The 23587-nt window shown below is 43.4% G+C and overlaps 1 protein-coding gene across 3 annotated transcripts in view; it reads right to left on the reverse strand.

Moving 5' to 3' along the window:
- The window catches only part of MAP2K5 (mitogen-activated protein kinase kinase 5), a 126008-nt gene that overhangs the window by 75607 nt on the left and 26814 nt on the right, over positions 1 to 23587 (reverse strand). For all 3 annotated transcript variants that reach the window (XM_017830326.1, XM_017830325.1, XM_017830327.1), the window contains 5 exons: positions 22467 to 22531; positions 8401 to 8440; positions 4163 to 4231; positions 3982 to 4063; positions 319 to 380 (listed from right to left, as the gene is read on the reverse strand). In XM_017830326.1, coding sequence (XP_017685815.1) covers positions 319 to 380; positions 3982 to 4063; positions 4163 to 4231; positions 8401 to 8440; positions 22467 to 22531 — 318 coding nt within the window. The remainder of the gene's footprint in view (positions 1 to 318; positions 381 to 3981; positions 4064 to 4162; positions 4232 to 8400; positions 8441 to 22466; positions 22532 to 23587) is intronic.

Raw genomic sequence — 23587 nt, forward strand, 5'->3', positions numbered from 1 at the left:
TCTCAGGTCTCCCTGGAGCCTTCTCTTCTCCAGGTGAACATTCCCAGCTCTCCCAGGCTTTCCTCACAGGAGAAGTGTTCCATCCCTCTAATTACCTCATGAACCTCCAGCAAGCCATGTGTTGGCCATTCAAAAGGAATTTTTCCTTAATCCTAAAGTCCCTTTGCACAGGAGAGAGGAAGGACCTTCCCTTTGACACGAGGACACGGATCCTGGAGAGACCTCAGTGTCCCAAGGGGGGCAGGTGAGCACTCAAATCAGGGATAAGTTAAATGCACAACCAAGAACTGAGAGGTAAAAAGAAATAAAAGTACTTACAGCCACTGCTATTCTCCCCAGGACGTGCTCTGGAATTTTTCTATAAACATCCAAAGAACCCCCTGCAGGGACAAACAACACGTGCTCAGGTAATGCAGAATGAAACACTGCCCTAGATTTGAAGCCCCAAGGGGTTTTCTAGGCCTTGGTTATTAATAAAAAACACCATCAATGATAGAACAATAACTGTGTCAGAAAGAAGTGACCTCAAAAATCTCCCAAATTCTGAATAAACACATGAAACAGTACTGGGGGCTCTTCCCCCTCCCCTGGTGATTTTTGCTTGCAGCTTTAATACTCAAAACACAAGTTCAAAAATATTAGAAAACCTCCCATCACAGGTCAGAATATCAAAACTGGACAACTCCAAACCACCAGGCTGGGAGAAACTCCTTGGGAAGAACAAAATCAGCCCAAAAAGCAAGAGTCGACCTCAAATTCCAGAGTATCCCAAGCCTTGTGTCCCTAGAACCTGCTGCTAACATTCCATGATACCAAATATGATCATTATATACATAATTAAAGCTGCTTTCTCTGGATATCAAACCAGTGAGGGTTTGGTTGATGTCTGAAAATGAAAGAACCTTCAAGGCAAGCAAGTTAAACTCCAGTAAATTCCAATATGGGACACAACCTGATATCTGGGATAATTTGTCCTTCCAGCATCACACATTCATGGAGACATTCCCAAAAAATTGGGAAGCATTGTCTCCCTTCTCTTCTGCAAAGGAGACTGGTGATCAAACCAGTGTTCAAAACGTCCCTGGGGTAAAACACAAACTCTTGGGCAAGAAAGCAAACTTAAAATTGAGAATTAAAAACCTCCAAGCTGAATGGAAAAAAAAGAAAAATACATGGACATGGTTCAGATTTTAAAAATAAACCCTGTTTGTCCCAAAATGCTGCAATTCAAGGCAGTCACGAGGTCCTTATTCCAGCCTTCAGCCTTTATTATGGTATAAATAAGAATAATTCTCATTCTAATTACTGGGGTTTGTGGTGCTGGTTGGTTTTGCTCCTCATCTCTGCTGTCAGAAATGGTCTGTTTGTTTGTCTTCACTATTGTTGCTCTGATTCCAGGTTGTTCAAACTACCATTCATTCCCTAAATTTAACTTTTCACCTTGTATTGCCCTCGTGGCCTGTGGATTATAAAAAAGCCCAGTTTAAACAGAAATCTAAGGGGTTTTGAGTGGAAATAAGAGAATCACAGACACCCACTGCTCTCTACAAAAGCCAAACACAAGGCTGCTGGTTCCTCTTCATCCTTACACCACATCCTTACGTTTTACCCCCCCAAAAAGTTCTATTTTCACCTCCCCAAACTGCTAAGCCTGGCTCTTGGAGCTGGCACTAAAGGTGGTGCTGCTGGAAAAAAATAAGGAAAAATAAGGAAAGCACTTTTTTGCAAACAAATGGGGAAATCTGCCATTCTTCCACAGAGAAAGAATCCTGCAGAGCACAACTTTTCCAAATCCAGTGATGCCAGCTCCCAACCCTGCAGAGACATGCAGGGACAGCCTGATAACCTGTTTTCCAGGGGAATTTAGCAGGTGTTCAGCACTTCCAAGGAAAAGAGGCAACAACATAAATAAAAGGCAATAGGGCATTTCACCACCTTTATTTAGAGCATCAACTTTACCACAAATATAAAAGGGTAAAATCTAAAAAAAGCCTCATTTCACATCTCTGCTGCTCTTTAAAACCCATTGGTGGGAGGGTGATCCAGGCCACTCAGTGCTTTGATATTTGCAGACCTGGAGTTCCTTGGCTTTTTCCTGCTTGGAGGTGCCAGGGAAGCACCAAAATGGTCCTTTTTACCCACGTGGGCCTCCCCAAAAGACTCAGATCCACCTGTATCCTTGTCATCCATAAAGTAAATCCCTGTCATGTGGCCCAGGCTCATGGGATATGGCTTCAGGAAATATAAACTGGCCTAGGACAGACAAAAAGGGCTAAAAATTTAACAAGGTTAAAGCTCTTCATCTGCAGGACGAGAAAGTGTTTTTTTCCTTCTCTTTACCTGCATCCTCATGCATGAAAATTAAAGGTCTGAGGGAGGGAAAAGAAAAGGCAAGGTCCATTTATTTGCATTTTGTTCTTCCTTTCAGTGATTGCTGGGGCTTTCTGCCAGAAGGAGAGCACAACATGAGGCAGAGCAGGTCATGTCCAGGATAATTCCAAGGAATTTATGCACCACCATAAGGGATGCAGACCCTAAAAGCTGAAATATTTTCAAGCAAGAATTCAGACCTGCAAGCAGTTCTGTCCATAATGTTTAAACAGATATCTGAATTAAAGGATCCTTGTGGGTCCCTTCCAACTCAGAATATTCTGTGAAGTGAAAGAAAGGACAAACTCCAGGCAGATGCTCGTTTTGGCACAAGCAGATGCTTCCTGACTGTGTGTAACTACTGCTTTACACAGCCTTGTAAGTCTGAGTGTAACTGCAGGGAAGATCAGAGAAAGGGCAAATAGTCACCCAGCAGCAGAACAAGCAAAGAATTTAACTTGGGGGCTTGAATTTTTTGAATAAAATACTTTTTTCAAAGACAGAAGGTCTGAGAAAACACTCCTGGCTTAGAAAGAGGGTGCAGCAATCACTGGGCTGGAGGCAGTGAGGGTGAAAAGGGAGAAATAACAGTGATAACAGGCCATTTGAACAGGGAGAAAACAAAATGCACCATGAAACCCTAAAAGGCTTTATCCAGAAAGAAAGAAGCTGTTCGGTGACGTTTCATTTGGCTTTGGGAATTTTTCCTGGGGAGGGAAAGGCTTTGTGGCAGGAAATCACGTGTCAGATCTTTACTCCTTTACACCCAGCTTAAGTGAGGAGCCTTTGTGAAAAACCTGGATAGGGCATAAAATGCTGGCTCCTAAGAAAACCCTGGGGAGAGGAACAGACTTTTGCTTGTGATGGGAAGAGTTTTAAGCTGTGAAGAGGCTTCTCGAGCACGAGACACGCAGGGACAGCATCTGCCACGAGCTGCTCTCAGAACTCATTCACACAGGCCAGCAAGGATTATAAATTGCTGTTATCAGTGGATTTTCCCTGCCCTTTTCTCCAAGAATTCCCAAGATTTCCAAGCCAAGTGCTGCTACACCTCTGCAACAACAGCAAGATCAGCCTGTGGGGATGTGGGGTTGCTCTTGGTCCGAGGATTCAAGTGGGGAGGGAATCAGGAGAAGACTCAGAAAGAAAGTCAGCACAGAGCTGGCAAACAGCTGTGTTGGAAAATAACTCCTTGTCTTGCAATTAAGAGACTATTTCCACTGCAAACACACAGGACATTGGGTTAATAGATTTCTTTAAAAGAAAATCTGTTTTGGCTATCAAAACCCTGGGAGTGAGGAACAGCTGTTTTGCCAGTGAGGACAGATTGGAAGGAAGGCTCCAATATCAACCCACAAATTAAGGCAGCATTTATTTCTCTTCTATTTACATTTTCAATAAAAGTGAGGGAAGTTACACACGGGGAAAATGCAGCATTTCATGGAGAATTCAGCACGATCCCAATCCCTGTTCTGGTTTTTTAACTCCCTGCAAAGTTATTAATACTTCACATTTTCAAGTCATACCACTCCATTCGACAAAAGCACGTCTTTATATAATTTTCCCATTTAAATTCTTAGCAATCAGAAGCAAACTGAATACACAACTCACCATCCATGAACTCTGTACACAATGAAATCCTGTTTTCTACAAAAAAAGCACCATAAAATCCTATGATATACGATGAGTCACACTGGGAAAAGAAAGAAAAAAGAGAGAGAAGTTCTCTTTGAAAATTTGCTGCAAGAAAATTAAAGAAGGAACAATGAAAATTATAAAAACTTATACATACCTTATAAAGAATTTCTAACTCTGACATGATCTGCTTCTGGAGTTCCAGTGTTATATCTAAGGGGATGACCTAAAACACAAGAACACAGAGATATGAGCAGAGCTGACACAAAAAGTACAAGAATGATTCAAAATAATCAACTGAAGATCCACATATTAATTCTCCTGATGTGAGAAAAGGAAAGAGAGGGATAGGGGAAACAATATTTTAATGAGCAAGGAGCAAAGGAGGGAAATGAAAGGATGGGGCTGATAATCCTGGAATGGTTTGGATGGGAAGGGACTTTAAAGCTCATCCCATCCCACCCCCTGCCATGGGCAGGGACACCTTCCACTAGCCCAGGTTGCTCCAGCCTGCCCTTGGACACTTCCAGGGATCCAGGGGCAGCCACAGCTTCTCTGGGAATTCCATCACAGCCCCTCCCCACCCTCCCAGCCAACAATCCCTTCCCAATCTCCCATCCATCCCTGCCCTCTGGCAGTGGGAAGCCATTCCCTGTGTCCTGTCCCTCCATCCCTTGTCCCCAGTCCCTCTCCAGCTCTCCTGGAGCCCCTTTAGGCCCTGCAAGGGGCTCTCAGGTCTCCCTGGATCCTTCTCTTCTCCAGGTGAACCCCCCCAGCTCTCCCAGCCTGGCTCCAGAGCAGGGGGGCTCCAGCCCTCGGAAAACAACCTGACCTGGAGCAGCCAGAGCTCAAAACAGCTGTTCACTGTCAAGTTTATCTCCTGTTTCCTTCATCCCTGCCCTTCTCTCTCATCCATTTAACTGCTAACCAGGGCTAAAACACCAAGCACTGGAGTCCAAGTGGGCTGAGCTGCCTGGAGTTACAAGTTTTCAGGATTTTCAGGACAGACTCTCTCAACAAGGCACTGAGAGTCCAATTAAACAAACAAGTCATTGCACACTCAGTTATTAAGCCCCACTTTACAAACCAAACTGGGCTCCCAGTGAACTAAGCCAGGCTCAGGCTGCACCCACCCAATATTCCACAGTTTAATATTTTAAGCTAAAGGGAAGCAGAATTCAGTCAATTGGCAGAATTAGCAGCACAGACATCACAGGCTGAATATTCTGCTGACAACACAGAACTCGGGGAGCCCATTTCCAAACACATTTTGCAGCACCAAAATCTGCCTGAAAGAAAAACCAATAACCTGCTTCTATGCAGAGTTTGCTTTGGGGTTATTTCTAAAAGCTGTCACTAAACTAAATTGTAAGTGTAATACAGGGCTGCCAAGAAACCTTTAACACACTTGTCCAGATCAATAATCATTTGCCAACAATATTCACTTACATTTTTTCCAGCGTGGAAAACTTGAAAATATTTTGTTGGGATCCCATTAGTTTTGTTCATGGAATATCACCAGAATTTCACCTCGTCAATAGTAAAAAATTCAAGTTTTATCTCACTAAATTCTACTCCCAGTGAGAAATTTCTCTGACTTGTTCAAGGCAAAGGCTTCCCTGACCCCAGCAGTGACTGCTCAGCATGATCAGCACCAAATATATCCCTGACATCCCATCAGCCAGGCCCTGGCACGAGGAAAGCTCCTGGGCTGATTTGCATTAACTCTAATTACAAAATTACAATTATCCTCGCTATTCTAATAGTGAGGATAACCTGGAAAAGCAGGATAACCTGGAAAAGCAGAGCTTCTCAACTTCCAGGTGGTCAGGACACCATAGGTAGGGCACATCCAGAGGAATGGCAAGGATGTGTCATCCCAAAATAAATGAGGAGGGATCAGAGTCTCCCTTTATGTTGCACAGAATTGTTTTCTTCCACCTGAACACGTGTGGCTGCTGTGACACCACCTGATGTCAAGGCTGGAGGAACATTACGTTATTTACAGCAGAGAGAGAGGAAAAATTATCTATGTAGCACCTTAATCTGCTTTTATCGTCTCCCTGTGTATCAAATTTCCAAGCCTATTTTGTATGGGTGAAGCAACTTTTAAGGATACCTGAGCATGGGCTGGAACAGTGTTAAAGCATAAAAAACAACACAAAAACATCCTGAAAGCCAAGGAAGAAGCTGTGAAGAAGGATTTGGCTGCAAGTTCATAGAGTCCCAGAAACCCTCCTCAAGCTCCACCTCCCTCCTCAAGCTCCATCTCCCTCCTCAAGCTCCATCTTCCTCCTCAACCTCCATCTCCCCCCTCAACCTCCATCTCCCTCCTCAACCTCCATCTCCCTCCTCAACCTCCATCTCCCTCCTCAACCTCCATCTCCCTCTTCAATCTCCATCTTCCTCCTCAACTTCCATCTCCCTCACCAAGCTCCATCTCCCTCCTCAACCTCCACCTTCCCCATCAGCTTTTTGCCCAAACACCACGATTTTGAAGTCCCTTTGCACGCTCAGAGTGCAGGTGAACCCCACCTCCCAGTGAGAAGGGTTAATCTCCCAGAGGGACACCTGAGCACATTCCCTCTGCTCCCCACTGCACCTCCAGGACAAATAAGGACGAGCTGTCGAGTTAAACACAAGCAGCCAAGTGACTGAATGATAATTTACTCTGTGCTCAATTTAAATTAGCGTGAGGCTATTAAAATATACAGTATAAATACAGCAATTCATCACGAGCTGTCAGGGATGACTTCAGCTATTTGCTGGAGTGGCACACGTTGCACTGAAGGGAACCAGAGCCAAATCACAGGTCAAATTAAGCTGCTATTCTGCTTTAATTCCCTCCTTTAATCTGTGGTGACATAATTGTCTTTTACAGTGTGTACAACTCCGAGGAAATTCGGGAGTATTACAGGCAGTGCACAAATGATTAATCAAATGGTCCATTTAAATGCCAGCTTAAGAGCAGGGGGAGCTCAAAGCAGTGGGGGGATGGAAAGGAGCCAGGGCACCCTCATATTTTTCACCTGGGTTTTGCCCTTTAATTGGGAGAAAGTTACCTTTGAAAAAGCCATTAAATCCTCCACGTAAAATACGTAGTTTGGCCCGTAACAGAGGTGTTATGTGATGGATTCTGTTTGTTTTATTTGTAAGATTATCCACCTGCTGAAAGCATTTTAATCAACAGGTTTTTGGAATCTTAGCTTCTCCTATCAAACCCTTATATTATCTTTTTAACAAGTCCCAACAATGCAGAATTCTGCTTTAACAGACCCACCCAGTGATGTTCCTATCCTGGGAATCCTCTGTCAAAACATTGGATCCACTGTGATGATCATTCCAAGATGTTGGAATTATCATCCTCTTTTACTGCTGCTTAAGCCAAGACATAAGTAATTTAAGTAAATACTTTATATAATGATATATATTACAGATATAATATTTATAATTATATATATTATAGATATATAATTACATGTAATTATAATTATATACAATATAAACTGTATATAATGTAAATTATATGAAAATATATATTATATAGAAAGGTATATAATATACAAACAAACAAACAAACAAATAAATATGAAGGATTTGGGTAATTTTTTCAATAGCAACCTGACACAATCACCATTAGAGCAGGTTTCCCTCCAGCTCATGAGCACCTTATTTTAAACTACATATATTTATAACACATGTATATATGTAAGTTATATATTATTTGTTATATTTATAACATATATATTATATAAATGTGTTATATATTGAAACCGTGTCTATTTATAACACACATATTGATTTAATATCTCTTTGAAATCACCCCAAATCAAACATAACTGACAGTGACAGGCCCAGCATGAGCAGAACCTACAAGAAAACCCAGTTTCCCAAATCTCCAGGATGCTCATTATCCACCAGGAATAACCAAACCCATGGACTCGAAGGGAAAAAGGAGGTGAAATTGCTGAAAAAAGGGGTTTTTTTTTGCCACAGGGAGGTGATTTCAATTAACCTTGCAAAGGGTGAACTCGCTGATCCTCCTGCCTGTGTGAATTCCCTGGATTTCCTGGTGCTCCACCTCCTCTCCAGGCAGGTTCCCAGGGCATCCCCAAGCTTGGAAAAGCTCATTTGAGGAAGCACTGGAGAAGAGACCAGGGAAAAGCAGCTTCCTCACCCAAGCCCAGATCCAGGAAGAGCTGTTCCTTGGGGGGAAAAAAACCTGGATTTTTGGGAATCTGTGCTCATTTGCAATGACTAAAATGGAGGGGTTCCTGCACAAACAACATGGATTTTAATGCCATTAACCAAACAGAGATCCAACCATCAGAAGGAAGGGAAGGAAATCAAGGTCAGGAAAGATTGGAAAGAAAGAAAATTACTGGAATCTCTTACCTTTACTGCCAGTATTTTTCCACTACGGACATGGTATGCCCTGCGTGAGAGGGAAAAATGAAATTAATTTTAAATAATTCAACAAATTAAATAAAAATTAAATAAAATGAAATATTTTTAGATCACATACAATTTCCTCTATGCATTTGTGCAACTTGATTTCACAGAAAAATGACTTGGAGCTCAGATGTTTTATGTGAAGCCAATTTTAGACAGCATTTCTCAAGGAAAACTGGTGAAAACAAGCGACCAAAAGGATGTATTTACAATTAAATATTTATCAGGGTTTGTATCTGCCTGTTTGATGTAAAATAAACACAGTGAAGATTTTGATACAGAAGAATATCAAACTTTAAATGGGAATTTAACAGAATCACAGGATCATTTAGGTCAGAAAAGACCTCCAAGATCATCAAGTTCAACCTTAAATCTTTGAGTCCAGCCTTGAATTTATCCCCTTTCCCATTTCCTTTCAATGAAATCAATTAGGAAACAACCACTATTCAGAATTTTCATGGAAAATAAGGTTTAGCTCCCAAATGTGCCAGTCCTGTGGGTGTTTTCAGTGGGAAGACAGTGGGACACTCAGATATAAATATTAAAGTGAATTTAAAAGAGGTTATGACCAATTCTTTATCATGACCTAAGACCCCCAGAAAATATCAGCAAAATTAAATTCCTGTGTTGCTATTTAAGATCAGTATTGGCATATAAAGTTAGAAAGAATTATTGTTCATGTTCACATGTACCCAAAATAATTTTGCAGAGTATTTCAACAGCAGTTTTTCTTCATTTCCTGTGGACAAACATTTATAACTGGCTATTTAACAATGACCTGCCTACTCCTACCCATGAAGATGTAAGAAAATAAAGGCAGGTGAAAAAAAACACAACCTATTCAAAATCCAATGTAATTTTGCATAAAAACAAAACCATTAAAGGTTTTCCTCTTCACTAGTTTTACTGTCTCACACTGATTTATGGCACCACACTCAATAATGTCATATATGTGGCACTAACTTTAAAGAATTATAATATTTTACCACTCTCTACCTCTAGCAATTATTACTGAAGAAGAAAAGCTTTAATGGTTGGGTTTTTTCATGCAAAAAATCACACCCAGACAGGGCGAAGTTGTTGTTTAATCTTATTTATAACCCTGAGCTCTTCTATAATTCCTGTTAATAGCTCAGAAGTTTCTAAAAACTTCACCTTAATTGAATAACTCCTGGAAGAACATTTATGTGGCATCATCAGCTTTTAGGAACAACAACAACAACAAAAAATAATCAATGTGATTTAACATCAGCCCAGGAAGGAGGATCATCTGTGGGAGCTCTGACAGAGCAGGAGCCGGATGAATAATCCATGAATCCATGAACTTGCTGTAACTAGGGATGAATCAAGAGTGGCAAAACACTGTGGGCTTGAGAGGAGCAGGACTGAGGAGAGCAGGACCAGGCTGAGAGGAGATGCTCCACGTCTGTTGGCTGAGCAGGGCCCACCCAGGCCAGGCTGGCAACTTAATTAGGCTGTCAGGAAAGCTGAGCCTTTTTCCATGGGAAGAGATCTCCTGTTTCCAAGTGAATTAAAAGGGAAGAGTCGATGATTTAATTATGATGCACGCTAATTCATCCGTGGAAGTTTGGGTTGAGTTTCCAGCAGAGGGCAGGCCCCTGGTTTGGTTTACAGAGCACTGACAGCACCAATTTAACATTTAATTATGGCTGGGAATTGGAGCACAAAGGGACACCGGGCCCATGGGTGGCTCTGCAAGGCCAGGAATTTGTTTACTCCAGGCAGCTTGACTGTCCTGACCTTCCCCAGCACAATAACTGCAAAGTGATTAATGAACTTTGAATGGGAGCTTTGGTTACACCAAAAGACAACCCTACACCTCTGCAGTGTTTTAATTAACAACTAACCCTTCAAATTAGGCTCTGGTTGCTACAGTAATTACCTGTTCCACCCAGCGGGGAGGGAAAAGGGGGTTTTGTTGGATATTAGGTAGAACTGGAAGTTGGAATGGATCATTTTGGTTACAGTTGATCCATTGTGGTGACAGCCAAAGCCTAAAGATTTAGTGCCTTTCATGCAGCTTTTGAAGGATGCACTAAAAAAAAAAAAAATCCCATGGAATAACGTGCACAGCATGGAGAAAACCAACATTTTGCTGCATACCACACCCATTAGCAAATTTATGAATGTCTATGAGGAGATTAAACCAATATTTCATTCTAAAAGTCTCATCTCAAGGGTCAGCTCTCCCAGATTTCGGTGCCACCTCCAAAAAAGCAAGTGAACAAACTCATCACTGTAGAATAATAAGAAGAAAAAAGGCAAAATTCAAAAAAGGTTCCTCAGAAACTTGGAACATTTCAGTGAACACACTTAAAAATCTTCCAGGAGGGGCAGGAAAATGCCTAAAAAACAACTACAATAACAACTCTTGCTGGGGATGAGTTTCAGTGAAGACAAGTGGATGTTAAAGAGGAGAGAAAACAGTTGCTAAATAGCTGCGGAGCTGCTTAAAAACAAACATAAAGAGCAGAAATGAAATGCACGGAAATGAGAAACATTCAAGGAAAACATCGTTTGGGTGTTTGCAAAATTTTATCCCTCGGAAAAAAAAAACAGCTCTGAGGAAACAAATTCATTCTCCTGCTCTTTTGTTTGTCGGGGTTGGGTTTTGGTTTGCTTAAAAATCTCATCTATTACAGTAAAAAGCTGTAAGAGATGATTGAGAAGGGGTGGCTATAAATCATTTGCTGTTAAGGAGAAATCGGAGACGCATCAGAGAGAGCCAAATTCTGCAATCAGAGGATTAAAAAGCAATTTTGAACACTTGATACCAGTGCCAAATATTAAAAATGTAGAAAAGCCACTTCAGTTTTGCAGGAATTATACAAACACCATGGCATGGAGCGTTCATTTTACTCTCCAGAGAGGAAGCTCCAAACAAACCTTGGGACAAATAAAGGAATATATTCTTATGCAGAGCCTGATCCCAATCCCACTCGGGTTAGTTGGGGGATTGTATCTATCAGAAATTTGATGGTTTATTATTTTAAATGCAGATTTATAGAAATTTTATGAGATCAATAATCACTACGACAATTTCCTCCGATAATAAAAATTATTTAAATATACATTTTAAAAAAATGACCCTGTATTTATTAAAATAGTAGAAAAATAAACACGACAGCAACAGGAAATTCAGTTGGTGCCAAATTTCTGCACATGAAGAAACTGTAACTCCAATACTCTGCACTGAACTATTTTTTAAATTTCTATTTTATTTAAAAAGAGGCAGTTCTTAGCTATTGTAGGCACAGCATTTTTGAGGCTTAGGATAATGATTAAAGCCATTAAAAAAAGGGCAAAGCTCAGGGATCCCTTTTGGGATCCCGACCTTACAAGACAATGAATTCTTTTCAAATTCACCAAAGTCTGACTGCAAAAAGGGCATCTCTAAAAAGAGTGGATAGTGCAAAAAGTTATAGATAAAATCCACATATAGATATAAAGACAGAGATAGAGATATAAATATATATCTTTAACTGATCAGCAGTGAGAGCTTCAAAGCTAACAGGAACTGTTGTTTAATTAAAACCAAGTTTTAATAACTCAGACCAGTAACTCCCCCCACAAAATTTTTTACAGGTTTCATAAAAGAAGGAAGAAATTTTCAGGGAGAATGGAGGAAAGAAAGCAGCAACTTTCAAACCTCCTCAGGAAAACAAACACATTCCACCAGCAGAGGCAGTGTGGTAGAGAGCAGTGGATGAGTTTCAAAAAAAAAAAAAAGAGGGAAAGAGAGGAGAAAAAAAGCCAGAAAATAGGGAAAAGTTGAGTTTTAGGGGGGTTTTCCTCCCCCCTCCTGGCCCAGGAGATGGAGGCAGCAGCCAACAGGGAATCCTGGAACGGTCTGGGTGGGAAAGAACCTTAAAGCTCATCCCATCCCATCGCCTGCCACAGGCAGGGACACCTTTCACTAGTCCAGGTTGCTCCAAGTCCCATCCAACCTGGCCTGGAACATTCCAGGAAGCATCTCCCTGTGGGAAGTTCTCCCAGTGAACACACAGAGGTTGTTTTAATGCTCTGAGAGGCCAGGCCAGGCTGAAACATTCCCACTGAGGAGCAGAAATTGAAATCCCTTCCTCCCCATTCCCACTGGAGTTGATGATTCCAAGCCCCCACCTCCATGACAAGGAGCAGCTTCTAAGCAAGGCTGGCACAGTTGTGGCAGATATTTTATTAACCTTGACTATTAATCTTGACATTTAGAGCCCTGAAGGGACACACAGGAGCCAAGAACTTTGTCTTCCCCCCTCTGAAAGTGCAGAGTGTCCCTCAGAGGTGGTATGGCCAAAAACTGGGTTATTTTGGGGAATAAATAAGAAATACAGTGTGTGAGCAAGCCCTGCTTGAACAAAGCCCTCCAGCTAAGCCAGATAAACTTGTGATGGACTACAGAGTATGGAACGTGCATCCCTTGTGTCCCAGAAAATCAAAATCAATAGCAGGGAAAACTAGAATAGGGCTTTGGGGGAACTGCCAACTCCTCAGCATCTCTCCCCTCACCCCTCACATAAGATGTGTTTCTCCAGGAAAGCAAATTAAGACCTGAAAGCATCAGAAGCAGCTGGCTTCTGTTTTTAAAAAGAGAGGGAAGAAAAAGGGAATTGAAAGGCACGTTGTTTTCCTCCTGAGGTAAGGAAAACCAAGGAGAAATGTCAGATGCTTTGGCTCAAACCTCAACCCCAACCCATCCTAATATCTAATGCTAAACACATTTCTCCCTCTTTCAACAATTCTGTACCCTCCCTGGGAGGAATTTTACCCAAAGCCCAGGATGCTGTTACTGTGGGATCATTCCTTCCAGGGCAAGCAAAGAACTGACTTCAGGTTCAACACACTGAAGAGGAACAGCAATTTTCTAGTTGTTTCCCAATTTTTAGCTGCAGAGCATTTGCCCACAGTTCAGTGACTTAACAACGGTCACATCCCAAGCACAGAGCAGGCAAAGATCCCTGAGTTCCTCCAACAGCTTTTCCCATCATACACAATAACTTTTTACTACAAACTGAGTTTACTGTTCTATTAAAACTCAAAATAAATGTAATCTCTACCTAGAGAGCAAAATTCATGAAAATTATTCTCTCATGCTGATGCAGAAAAGCACTGGAGGAGCCTGGAGCAGGATCCTGCTTCCCATCTGCTCACTCCAGCCACCAGGATATATCCTTCTATTTTTTTCCCCCCAATAGCCACGGAAACAATTTCTAATCAATAAGATATTCCTTGGCAAGACTAAATGATTCAAGGGGAAGCCATGACCTGTGTGCTATGCCAATGAGTCAGTCCCTTCCCTTCCTAGAAATATAACCAACCTCAGCAAATATGACAAAATGATGGACTGACAGCACGAAGGCAGCAGGGATGAAACGTCCCCCTCCAGCCCAGGGACCAGGAAACTCATGGCTGATGTCAGGAGGGATTCTGGAAAAGGGTATGGAGTGACAGGACACAGGGGATGGCTTCCCACTGCCAGAGGGCAGGGAGAGATGGGAGATTGGGAAGGAACTCTTGGCTGGGAGGGTGGGGAGGCCCTGGCACAGGTTGCCCAGAGAAGCTGTGGCTGCCCCTGGATCCCTGGAAGTGTCCAAGGCCAGGTTGGACAGGGCTTGGAGCAACCTGGGATAGTGGAAGGTGTCCCTGCCCATGGAATGAGATGGACTTTAAAGTTCCCTTCCCACACAAGTCATTCCAGCATTCTGTGAATGCCACAAACCCAGAGCTGCTGTAGCTCTGCTGGCTCACAGAAGCTCTTGGTGATGCTTTAGCAGATGAAATGATGGTTCCTCACCATCCAATCGAACAGGGACCCTCCTGAACAGGGACCGCGGGAGTGGATGAGCTCAGCCACAGCTTTGTCCAGCTCTGTGCTGACAGCCCCAGGATGGACATTCCCTGCCTCTCCCATGCCCTGTTCCAGTGCTGCAGCATCTTACTCTCCTCATGTCCATCTGAACCTCCAAAGGTGGCAAACTCAGGCCGCGAAGTAAAAAGAGAAGTGAATATTTTGATTTTCTCTACTGTGTTTCCTTCTGCTCCACACCTCGGTGTGTACTCATTGCACACCTTTGTAACAAACAGCAGGACACCATTTCACTCCAAAAAGATGGTAAAGACTGTCCCATTTCCTCATGTTTGTATCAGCTACTCACAGAACTGCACCGAGTAACTGTAAAGCCTCCAGACATCCTCCTCACTCAGCCACGGAACAACACAAACACTCTGGGACCAAGGCAGAGCATTTCCTAACAGAAAAACAGAAGCTTTAAGCTTCTTATCTGAGCTCAAAAGCAAACAGAAAGAGCTGTGCTTGCAGCAAAGCAGCCCCTTCAGGCGTGAGGGCACAGACTGAGGCAAACTGGACATTTTTCCTGCCCTCTGAGAAATAACTGAGAGCAAAATGTTGTGTCGGTGTCGTGCAAGAGCAACAGGACTGCGAGAGCCCTCCCTGCAGCACGGCATGCCAGCCACCAGCTGCAACCCAGACACAAATGAAATCACCCCCACATTTGCTTTACTGGTCATTTTTCCCTTTTCCCCCCACTATTGCCACTGTCTGTCGTGCTCCTGGTCGGGTTCTAACGCCAGAAGTGTCGTGTGCTCCCGTGGCCATCTAAAGACACGGATTCAAATTGTTTCTAGGAAATAACCACTTTGCCAGTTGTTGCCTCCTGCAATAGCAAACACATTAGCCTGACTCTCTGGCTGTTAAACCAGGAAATCCAGAGTGCACAGCAGTTGTAAAAAGGGGCTTTTATGGGGGCTGTGCTGGTTCAGAGCACAATCTATGCCAACCTCCCCCTCCATCTGAAACCCCACCGCAGATGCTTGAGCACTGATTGCAAAATGATTTGGTGCTGAAGTAGAAAACAACCAGCAAATACTTGTCTCTAAATTTTAAACTTTTTAGAAAGGGTAAAATTGGCACTAGAGGCTGCAGAAAGAGAATGTTGAGCAGCAACATGTCTCACTTAACCCAGCTCTCGGGGAATGAGGCGGTGCTGGAATTCAAGCCCGAGCCCAGCAGTGATCCCTCACCTCTTTATGCTCTAACCTGCTACTATTTCCATCTGTTTCCTCTTAAACGAGTCTTCCTTGGCTCCTGCAGCCAAACATTCAGGGTTAACCTTTGAAACCTGGATTACAAGCCTTTCTCCTTGTACTCATCTCACTGCAATTCATTCCCTGTTCCTTAAAGAGACCTGAACAGGCAGGAACAAAGGTGAGGCAGCTCAGCCCTGACTGCTCCAGGTGGTGCCACCAACAGCAGGACAGCCAGGACCAGGGGACCACCTCACATCAGCTGCAGGGAATGGATTTCAGCTGCTTCCAACTGACTGCAAGGACAAAGGACAGCAGAGCAGCCACAGAGCTCCCTGACACAGCCAGGAGTTATCCAACACGAGCAGATCCGGAGTAAATCCATCCCAACTCCAGGAAGAAATTTGAAGCAATAGAGTGAGCCAAAAAGTTCCCCACATTCCATGGTGACAGCAATTTAGATGCCAATATGAGGGGTTGTTCATCCTAGAGAAGGCTCCAGGGAGACCTGAGAGCCCCTTCCAGGGCCTAAAGGGGCTCCAGGAGAGCTGGAGAGGGACTGGGGACAAGGGATGGAGGGACAGGACACAGGGAATGGCTTCCCACTGCCAGAGGGCAGGGTTAGATGGGATATTGGGAAGGAATTCTTGGCTGGGAAGGTGGGGAGGACCTGGCACAGGTTGCCCAGAGAAGCTGTGGCTGCCCCTGGATCCCTGGAAGTGTCCAAGGCCAGGGTGGACAGGGCTTGGAGCAACTTGGGCTAGTGGGAGGTGTCCCTGCCCATGGAATGAGATGAGCTTTCAGTTCCCTTCCAACCCAAACCATTGTCTGATCCTTTGACCTTAAAGATCTTTTCCAACCTGAACAATTCCATGATTCTAAGCTCACCCACAGCCCCTCACTGGGATCAAACTCCCATTTCCAGGGTTGCTGTTCATTTAATCTTCCGAGCTGTGGGCACACAACACAACCCAACCCAACCAACTTTAATTTAAGAATCATCCAGTTTCTAATTAAACAGCCATAGGCAGCTGGCTGGATACATTTTAATCCGTTTCAATAACGTATTGATTGGATACTGAAGCTTAAAAATTAAAAGTAAAAAGATGACCGGGGAATTGTCCCATCTCAGCCCAACAGTAGAACCCTCTGTAAATAACTCCTCTTTTAACCATCAGCTAAATGAACACTTCAATACCACACTACAAAGTCTTCTGCAAAATTACTTTAACTAACAAGCAGAAATTTATCAGCTTCAGCCAAAATCAATGCTGAAATCAATTTGAACACTGGTTGTGTCTAAAGGGGCTCATTGGCAATTTAGGGAAATTACACCATGTAAATGCCTGTGCTTTAATTGAACAGTTTCATCAACTAGGCTGTGATTGCTGTCCATTCATTTATTTACTTTCACTGCAGCTCCCATTCTGCAGAGGAATGGGTTTTGTCAGACTTGAAGGAGGTACTTTATCTTCATTTTATGCACTTTTGTGCATAACAGATTTTATGAGGCAGGAGAGCAATGGTTGGGGTCAAAGGGAACGAGTGACCAGCAGCCACTGGTCAGTCTTGTTTAAACCACAGTGGGAAGAGGTGGAACCTGGTGGGGGATTTCTAACTTGATCAGTTATTACTGTTCCAGTGCTTTTTAGTGGGACTAAAAATAAAACAGAGCAAGAGAAACAGCAAATGGATGCGGTCTGGGAAAGGAAATAAAGGGAAGTGCCTCCACCACTGCAGCACAAGAATTCAGGGAGGTACAATTTTTACACTTCAAAAGGCCCAAGATGTGTTTTAACACCAAACAAACACTGAACCTGCCTCTGCTTCCTTCCTGCTGGGTCAAGCACCGTGGATAAAAGGTTGTTCCAGGGAAAACCTCCCCTGGAAATCACCCACTGGTGAAGCCATGTGGGTCAGCTCTGGGAACCTGGAGGGATGGGCTCTGATCCTGATTCTGTCCCTGCTCTGCAGTGGGATTTCCCTGCCTGCAGTTACCCTCTGCCACGTGCAGGGGATCACCCAACCTACTCTGCAAAAGGGCCAAAATAATCTGGGAATCCAAGTATTTTAAACAGGGGCAAATGATTGTTCTTGTGTTCCACATAGTTTGGAGAAGGCTCCAGGGAGACCTGAGAGCCCCTTCCAGGGCCTAAAGGGGCTCCAGGAGAGCTGGAGAGGGACTGGGGACAAGGGATGGAGGGACAGGACACAGGGAATGGCTCCCCACTGCCAGAGGGCAGGGACAGATGGGATATTGGGAAGGAATTGTTTTCTGGGAGGGTGGGGAGGCCCTGGCACAGGTTGCCCAGAGAAGCTGTGGCTGCCCCTGGATCCCTGGAAATGTTCCAGGCAGGTTGGAGCAACCTGGGCTGGGGGAAGGTGTCCCTGCCCATGGCAGGGGGTGAAACTGGATGGTCTTTAAGGTCCCTTCCAACCCAAACCATTCCAGGACTCCACGATATCCATATGGAAAACCAGAAATGAAAGAACAGAGGAGAGGAACAGCCCCACTGAGACTCAGACTGGCTTCCCACAACATCAGAGGTGCATTATAGTCACTGCTTTTAAAGAACAACCTGGATCTACAGAGCTCCTTCCTGCCAGCACCACTGTCCTGCGCAGGAATCCATGGGATAAACCAGGAGGAGGGAGCTCCATCCCCTCCATCTCCCTTCCCATCAAACACAGCTGAACCTCCTCTGGAGCCTCCAGGCTCCAGAACTGACAGTGCCTGTCCCTGCCCACGGCAGAGCACCCACGATCCCCTCCCAAGGCACAGTTTGCAGCCTGTGCAAGACACAGCACCGACATTCCATGTGCTAATGGGGCACCCTGAGGTGGCCTGGGATAGGGAATGAAGGAACAGGCAGATGCTGGAATACACCACTCACCCAAACTGCACAATTGCTCAAGTAAATGGCTCCAACAAATTAAGTTTTCCACATTTCTCCCCGTTTTCCCCAGCCATGCAATTCTTAGGGTGGTACATCATCAACAGCCACTTCTCTCCAAATTACTCAACTCAAAGTGAAGCCTTCTGGTTAAACTGCATTTTGGAAGATGGGAAGCCATTCCTCCTTTTCTTCCCTCTCTCCTAGATCCTGGTAACTCACAAATTAATTAGGGCATCATTGGGGCTTTATGGTTATCTCTGTGTACAGAGTGTTACATTCTCCTGCTGCTGGAGGCTCCTCCAACAGAACCCAAAAAGAATTCCAAACTGTCCACAGCTCCCATTTAAAATAAATCCCAGGCACACAGAAGGGATTAAACAGAGTTCCTGGAACATCCCACTTCTCCCGAGCTACAATTGCACAGCAAAAACTAGAAAACATGAAATAAGAGAAAAATATTCCATTTTAAAGGAAGGAAACAGTGTTTTGATACACCATGTGAGAGATTCGACAGAGTAATATTTTGCCAGAGACAAATACCTCTACTTTGTGATATTTAAGTTCAAAATATGCACGATTTTAGGTCTAAATAATTAAAGTAGCTACTCCTGACCCTGGCTGCCAGTGTGTGCATCCCACTGCAAACCAAGTCATTTAACATACAGTTTGGGGGTGTTTTATATTTTCTCACATATTTTGGAACATGCAACCAATCAAAAAGCAAGGATAATTAACTGGCTTTGCCATATCCAACTTCAGGATTTTTATCGTCCCTTAATTAAGAAAATAGCACAGCAAAAGGTAGGGGCAAAATAGGATGTCAAACAACTATAAAATCCCTTCTTTTTAGAACAGGAAAAACATTTAGATTCAGCAAGTTCTCCCTAGAAATATTGCTATAAAGTATTGATTTTTTACCAGACTCAATTGACTGAAAAGTTGTTTGTATAGCAATATTGGCCAAGCCAATATACTGGAACAATTTTGCTACACACAGTAATCAAGTGTATTTCTAAAGTATAATTATACTGTCATAAAAATAAAGCTAAGATACCTCTTCTCCAAGCAATAAACCAGTTGCAGCTGTAAAGAACCCAAATAAATGAAATCCATTTTCTAACTAAACATAACGTCTGGCGAGGAGAACGAACCCACCTCCCCTCCTGGAGCCAGGGGTGGGATGAGAAGTGATCAATACTTCCATCTCAATAAAAACTATTTCAATAGTAAGTTAATTCACGTGGCAAAGGGAGGCTGAGAATTTTCCCTGCCTCGTTTGCCGAACGCCGGGAATATATCATTGCCATAATGGAGCTGGGTGAGGATGAAGAGCTGGGAAGGGAGGGAGCTGGAAGAGAGGAGATGGTGCAGACAGGCTCGTTCTTTAGCTGCAGATCAATAACCCACACGGGCTCTTCTCTCCACCAGCACGAGGGGGGAAACGCAGCCAAACCTCTGCAATTAATTTTCCTTGACAAATGTTCATTGATTTACTGGAATAAAATATATGGGGGCTGCTAGGTATGACTAGTGCAATCCTGCTACCTGTAAGGATTCCACTCTGCAAGTCCTTATTGGCTTGGGTTGGTGCAGATGATCTTCCCTTCAGGAAGGGGGGATTGCTCCAAGGTGGAAGTTCTGCCACAGGGCTGGAGCCCCTCAGCTCTGGGAGAGGCTGGGAGAGCTGGGAATGTTCACCTGGAGAAGAGAAGGATCCAGGGAGAGCTGAGAGCCCCTTGCAGGGCCTAAAGGGGCTCCAGGAGAGCTGGAGAGGGACTGGGGACAAGGGATGGAGGGACAGGACACAGGGAATGGCTTCCCACTGCCAGAGAGCAGGGTTAGATGGGAGACTGGGAGGGAATTGTTCTCTGGGAGGGTGGTGGGGCCCTGGCACAGGTTGCCCAGAGAAGCTGTGGCTGTCCCTGGATCCCTGGAAGTGTCCAAGGGCAGGCTGGACGGGGCTTGGAGCAACCTGGGCTAGTGGAAGGTGTCTCAGCCCATGGCAGGGGGTGGGACTGGATGAGTTTTAAGGCCCTTTCCAACCCCAAACCACTCCAGGATTCTGGGATAACGTGTAAAACATCCACACACACAAACAGTTCCCTGGAGCAGGGTGGAATGACACCTATACAGGAGGACAAGCTATGAAGTCACTGCAAGTGTTGATTTAAAACATGAACGGGATAAAAAAGAAAAAGAAAGGCAGAAATAGTTCCCTGATCCAGAAGGGGCCTCAGGTCTTTTCTTTTTTACTTTCCCAGACTGCAGGCAAATGCCAGTCACCCACTTAACAAAGGTGATCAAAGCACACTACCTTCGAAATACAAAATTACGTCAAAAAAGTGAAAAATGCGGCTTTATACCACATTTTATCCGGATTTCTCGGATGAATTTTAAGAAATGTGAAATACATACTGTGCATGTGGCAACGTTATGAAAGAATGAGATGTTTTTCCACCACTTCTGCTCCCAAAAGCTGTGTCTCATCCTACACACCAACACTCCCAACAGACACGGAATGAGCTGCTCCTTCCAAGCTGACAGACAGGCAAGAAGTTCATCAGACTCTCAGTGCAAAAAGAGGAAGGAAGGGAAAGAAGAACACATTCCCTTACCTCGGTTTACATTCTTTAGACTTTTTAGGATGAAGACACTTTTGGTGGGACCATTCTTATGCTGGTCATGATTTCACGTTGTTACTTCCTTATTTCAGCTGCTTCCCAAAGAAAATCACCCAGAACTGGACACAGGGACATACGTGGGTTCTCCCTCTTGGTGGGTGGGATATTCCCTGTCCTAACTATGCCTCAAGTGCTTTCCACAAGGACCAGAGCACGTGGTCCTCTCCTTTGTGATGCTTCTCCCACCTGCACCCACTCCCAGAGCACAGGGAAGGGAAGGAACCTTCTCTAACTCAGAAAACACCAAGACTGAGCATTAAAGCTCAACATTCTCTCTCATATCTATCATAAAGTAAGAAAATAATACCAATTCCTCAAGTTTCTTGGTCTAGGAATATCTTTCTCCCAGACAACTTGCCATGAGGTTTCTGAACCATGTTCCACCCACGATTCTAACCTGATTTTCAGAGTCCACTCCAAGGCTGGATTTGTTCCTTTAAGCTTTTGGAAGTTCATTTCCATTAAACCTTCTGCAACGTCGGCAGCCAATTAGAAACTAAACTAAATGCACTGTAACTTTTAAAACATTTTAGGGGGGGAAAAAAAAATGTTCATCTGAAAGTTAAAATGTCTAAGGTATAAACAAAACCCTAATGGGATGCTGGGTTACTGTATATGGTAAATAGCTCTCTGGAGGAAACCTTTATTACTCCCTCAGGGCTTTCTTATAAAGTATGGATTTCTTAATTCCCAGTGGAATATTTTTCATACCCCACTGCAGACTATTAAGTACCAGATATTACATTATGTAGTTTAAACTTTGCACTATGCATGAGAAAGACTTTCCTGTCGAGAAAACTATATCTGTGTTATTATAATCTTTACAATATTCAAATTAATACTGGCTGCAGGGTATTAAAGCTCCACTACCGAAATTTGGGAGAGTTTATCATTTCATATATTCATCAGCCTGCGTGTGAAGCTGCTCAGGAGGGAGGGAAGTCTCTGCAACAGCAGGAGGGGGGGTGAGGAATTCTGAACTGGTGTCACCACATCCCACTGGTGCCATTCCCAGTAAGGGCGTGGTGAGCCAGCAGAAATAATGGCACTGGAAATCCTGGAGGCAATTCAGGACATTCCAAGTTCCACTCGCGAGCCATTAACTTGTTACCCAGGGGGGGATTCAAAGCTAAGCATTAAAAAGATAATAAAAATGCACCAGCCCTCCCAGCACCCAAGAGCAGACACCTTGTAAATATAGAAGAGGATCCTTCCAGAGTTCAGATTAAGGATTTATTTTATCATCTTCCCTGCAGAGGAGCAACAGCCCACCTGCACCTCGACACGAGCACGAGGGGTAAAAATAAAAAAAAAAGAGCTGTTAAATCTCGGGTTTTTTTAAAAGGTTTTAAGTGAAATCCCCACTCACTTGTAGACTGTGCCTCCATTGCCGTGACCGAGGATGTCTCGATACCGTATGTCTTGTTCATTCATCTCCACAAGAAAGAAAGAAAAACAAAAGAGATGTCATGCTGGGGATGGAAATGTCAAGGAAAAGCAACTCTAGGCCATAAACAACAAGCAGTCTGGGTCATTTCAAGTTCAGCTGCAAGAACGAGAAGATCAATACAACATTTGCTGTCCAATTTATAAAAGACGATACCAAGGGACAAAGTGATGGAAAGTTTAATGACAATTTGTTTGCCTGGGTCATTTCATTAAAGTTTGATAAAAGGTGTCAAAATGGAATGATATAATATAGCTCAAGAGGGTCAGGTCACAGCTACTGATAGGAAAAGGGTCTCCAGAACAGCACATAACCAAAGCCAAAGTTGGAGGTGAATGGAAACAACCCAACAGAAAACTGTCAGCTTGAAGTGTGGCTGGAAAAGTTTATGATTTATTCTGGAATCAGCATCAGTGATACTAATTGAGTGACAGCTCTACCAGCAGGTTGTTTGGCAGAGCACCATTTACTCACCTTTTAACTAAATAAAAATACACATATTTGGGAAAAAAACAAGTCTTGAATTGCAATAAAAACATTTTTTTCCTTGAAATACACAACTAATTATTTGCCTCAACCTTTCTGTTCCCTGGGACAACTCTCCAGACACGATGAGATCCTCAGAAACCCAACCAGGAGCCTGATAACAAACACTGTAAATTGCAAAAGCTGGAATTTGGCACCTTTCTGACAGTGCTTTTATAAAAATTTACTATATTGAAGGATCAATTCGAATGTAAAACTACACTTCAACCTTCCCCTGTACAAATTCAGTTCTACTGATTTTGCACCTGTTAAAAAAACTCACTAAAGACATTATTGCAATGCATGTGTATACTTAAAGCATTTTAATCAGAATAAATTCTGGACAGAAAGCATTTTCTATTCCAAAAAGATTCCCCCATTGCCTGATAATTTTCAGTAGTAAATGTTTGGACAAATCCTGCTTTTGAAAGATCTTTTCCTAGGAAACCAACTTGTTTGTTTACCATCTTACCCAGCAAACTTGTTGTGTTACCATCACAAGGTGAAATGTCCTAGAG

This window comes from Lepidothrix coronata, unplaced genomic scaffold (genome assembly GCF_001604755.1).
Source record: "Lepidothrix coronata isolate B3197 unplaced genomic scaffold, Lepidothrix_coronata-1.0 Scaffold176, whole genome shotgun sequence".
NCBI classification, from domain to species: domain Eukaryota; kingdom Metazoa; phylum Chordata; class Aves; order Passeriformes; family Pipridae; genus Lepidothrix; species Lepidothrix coronata.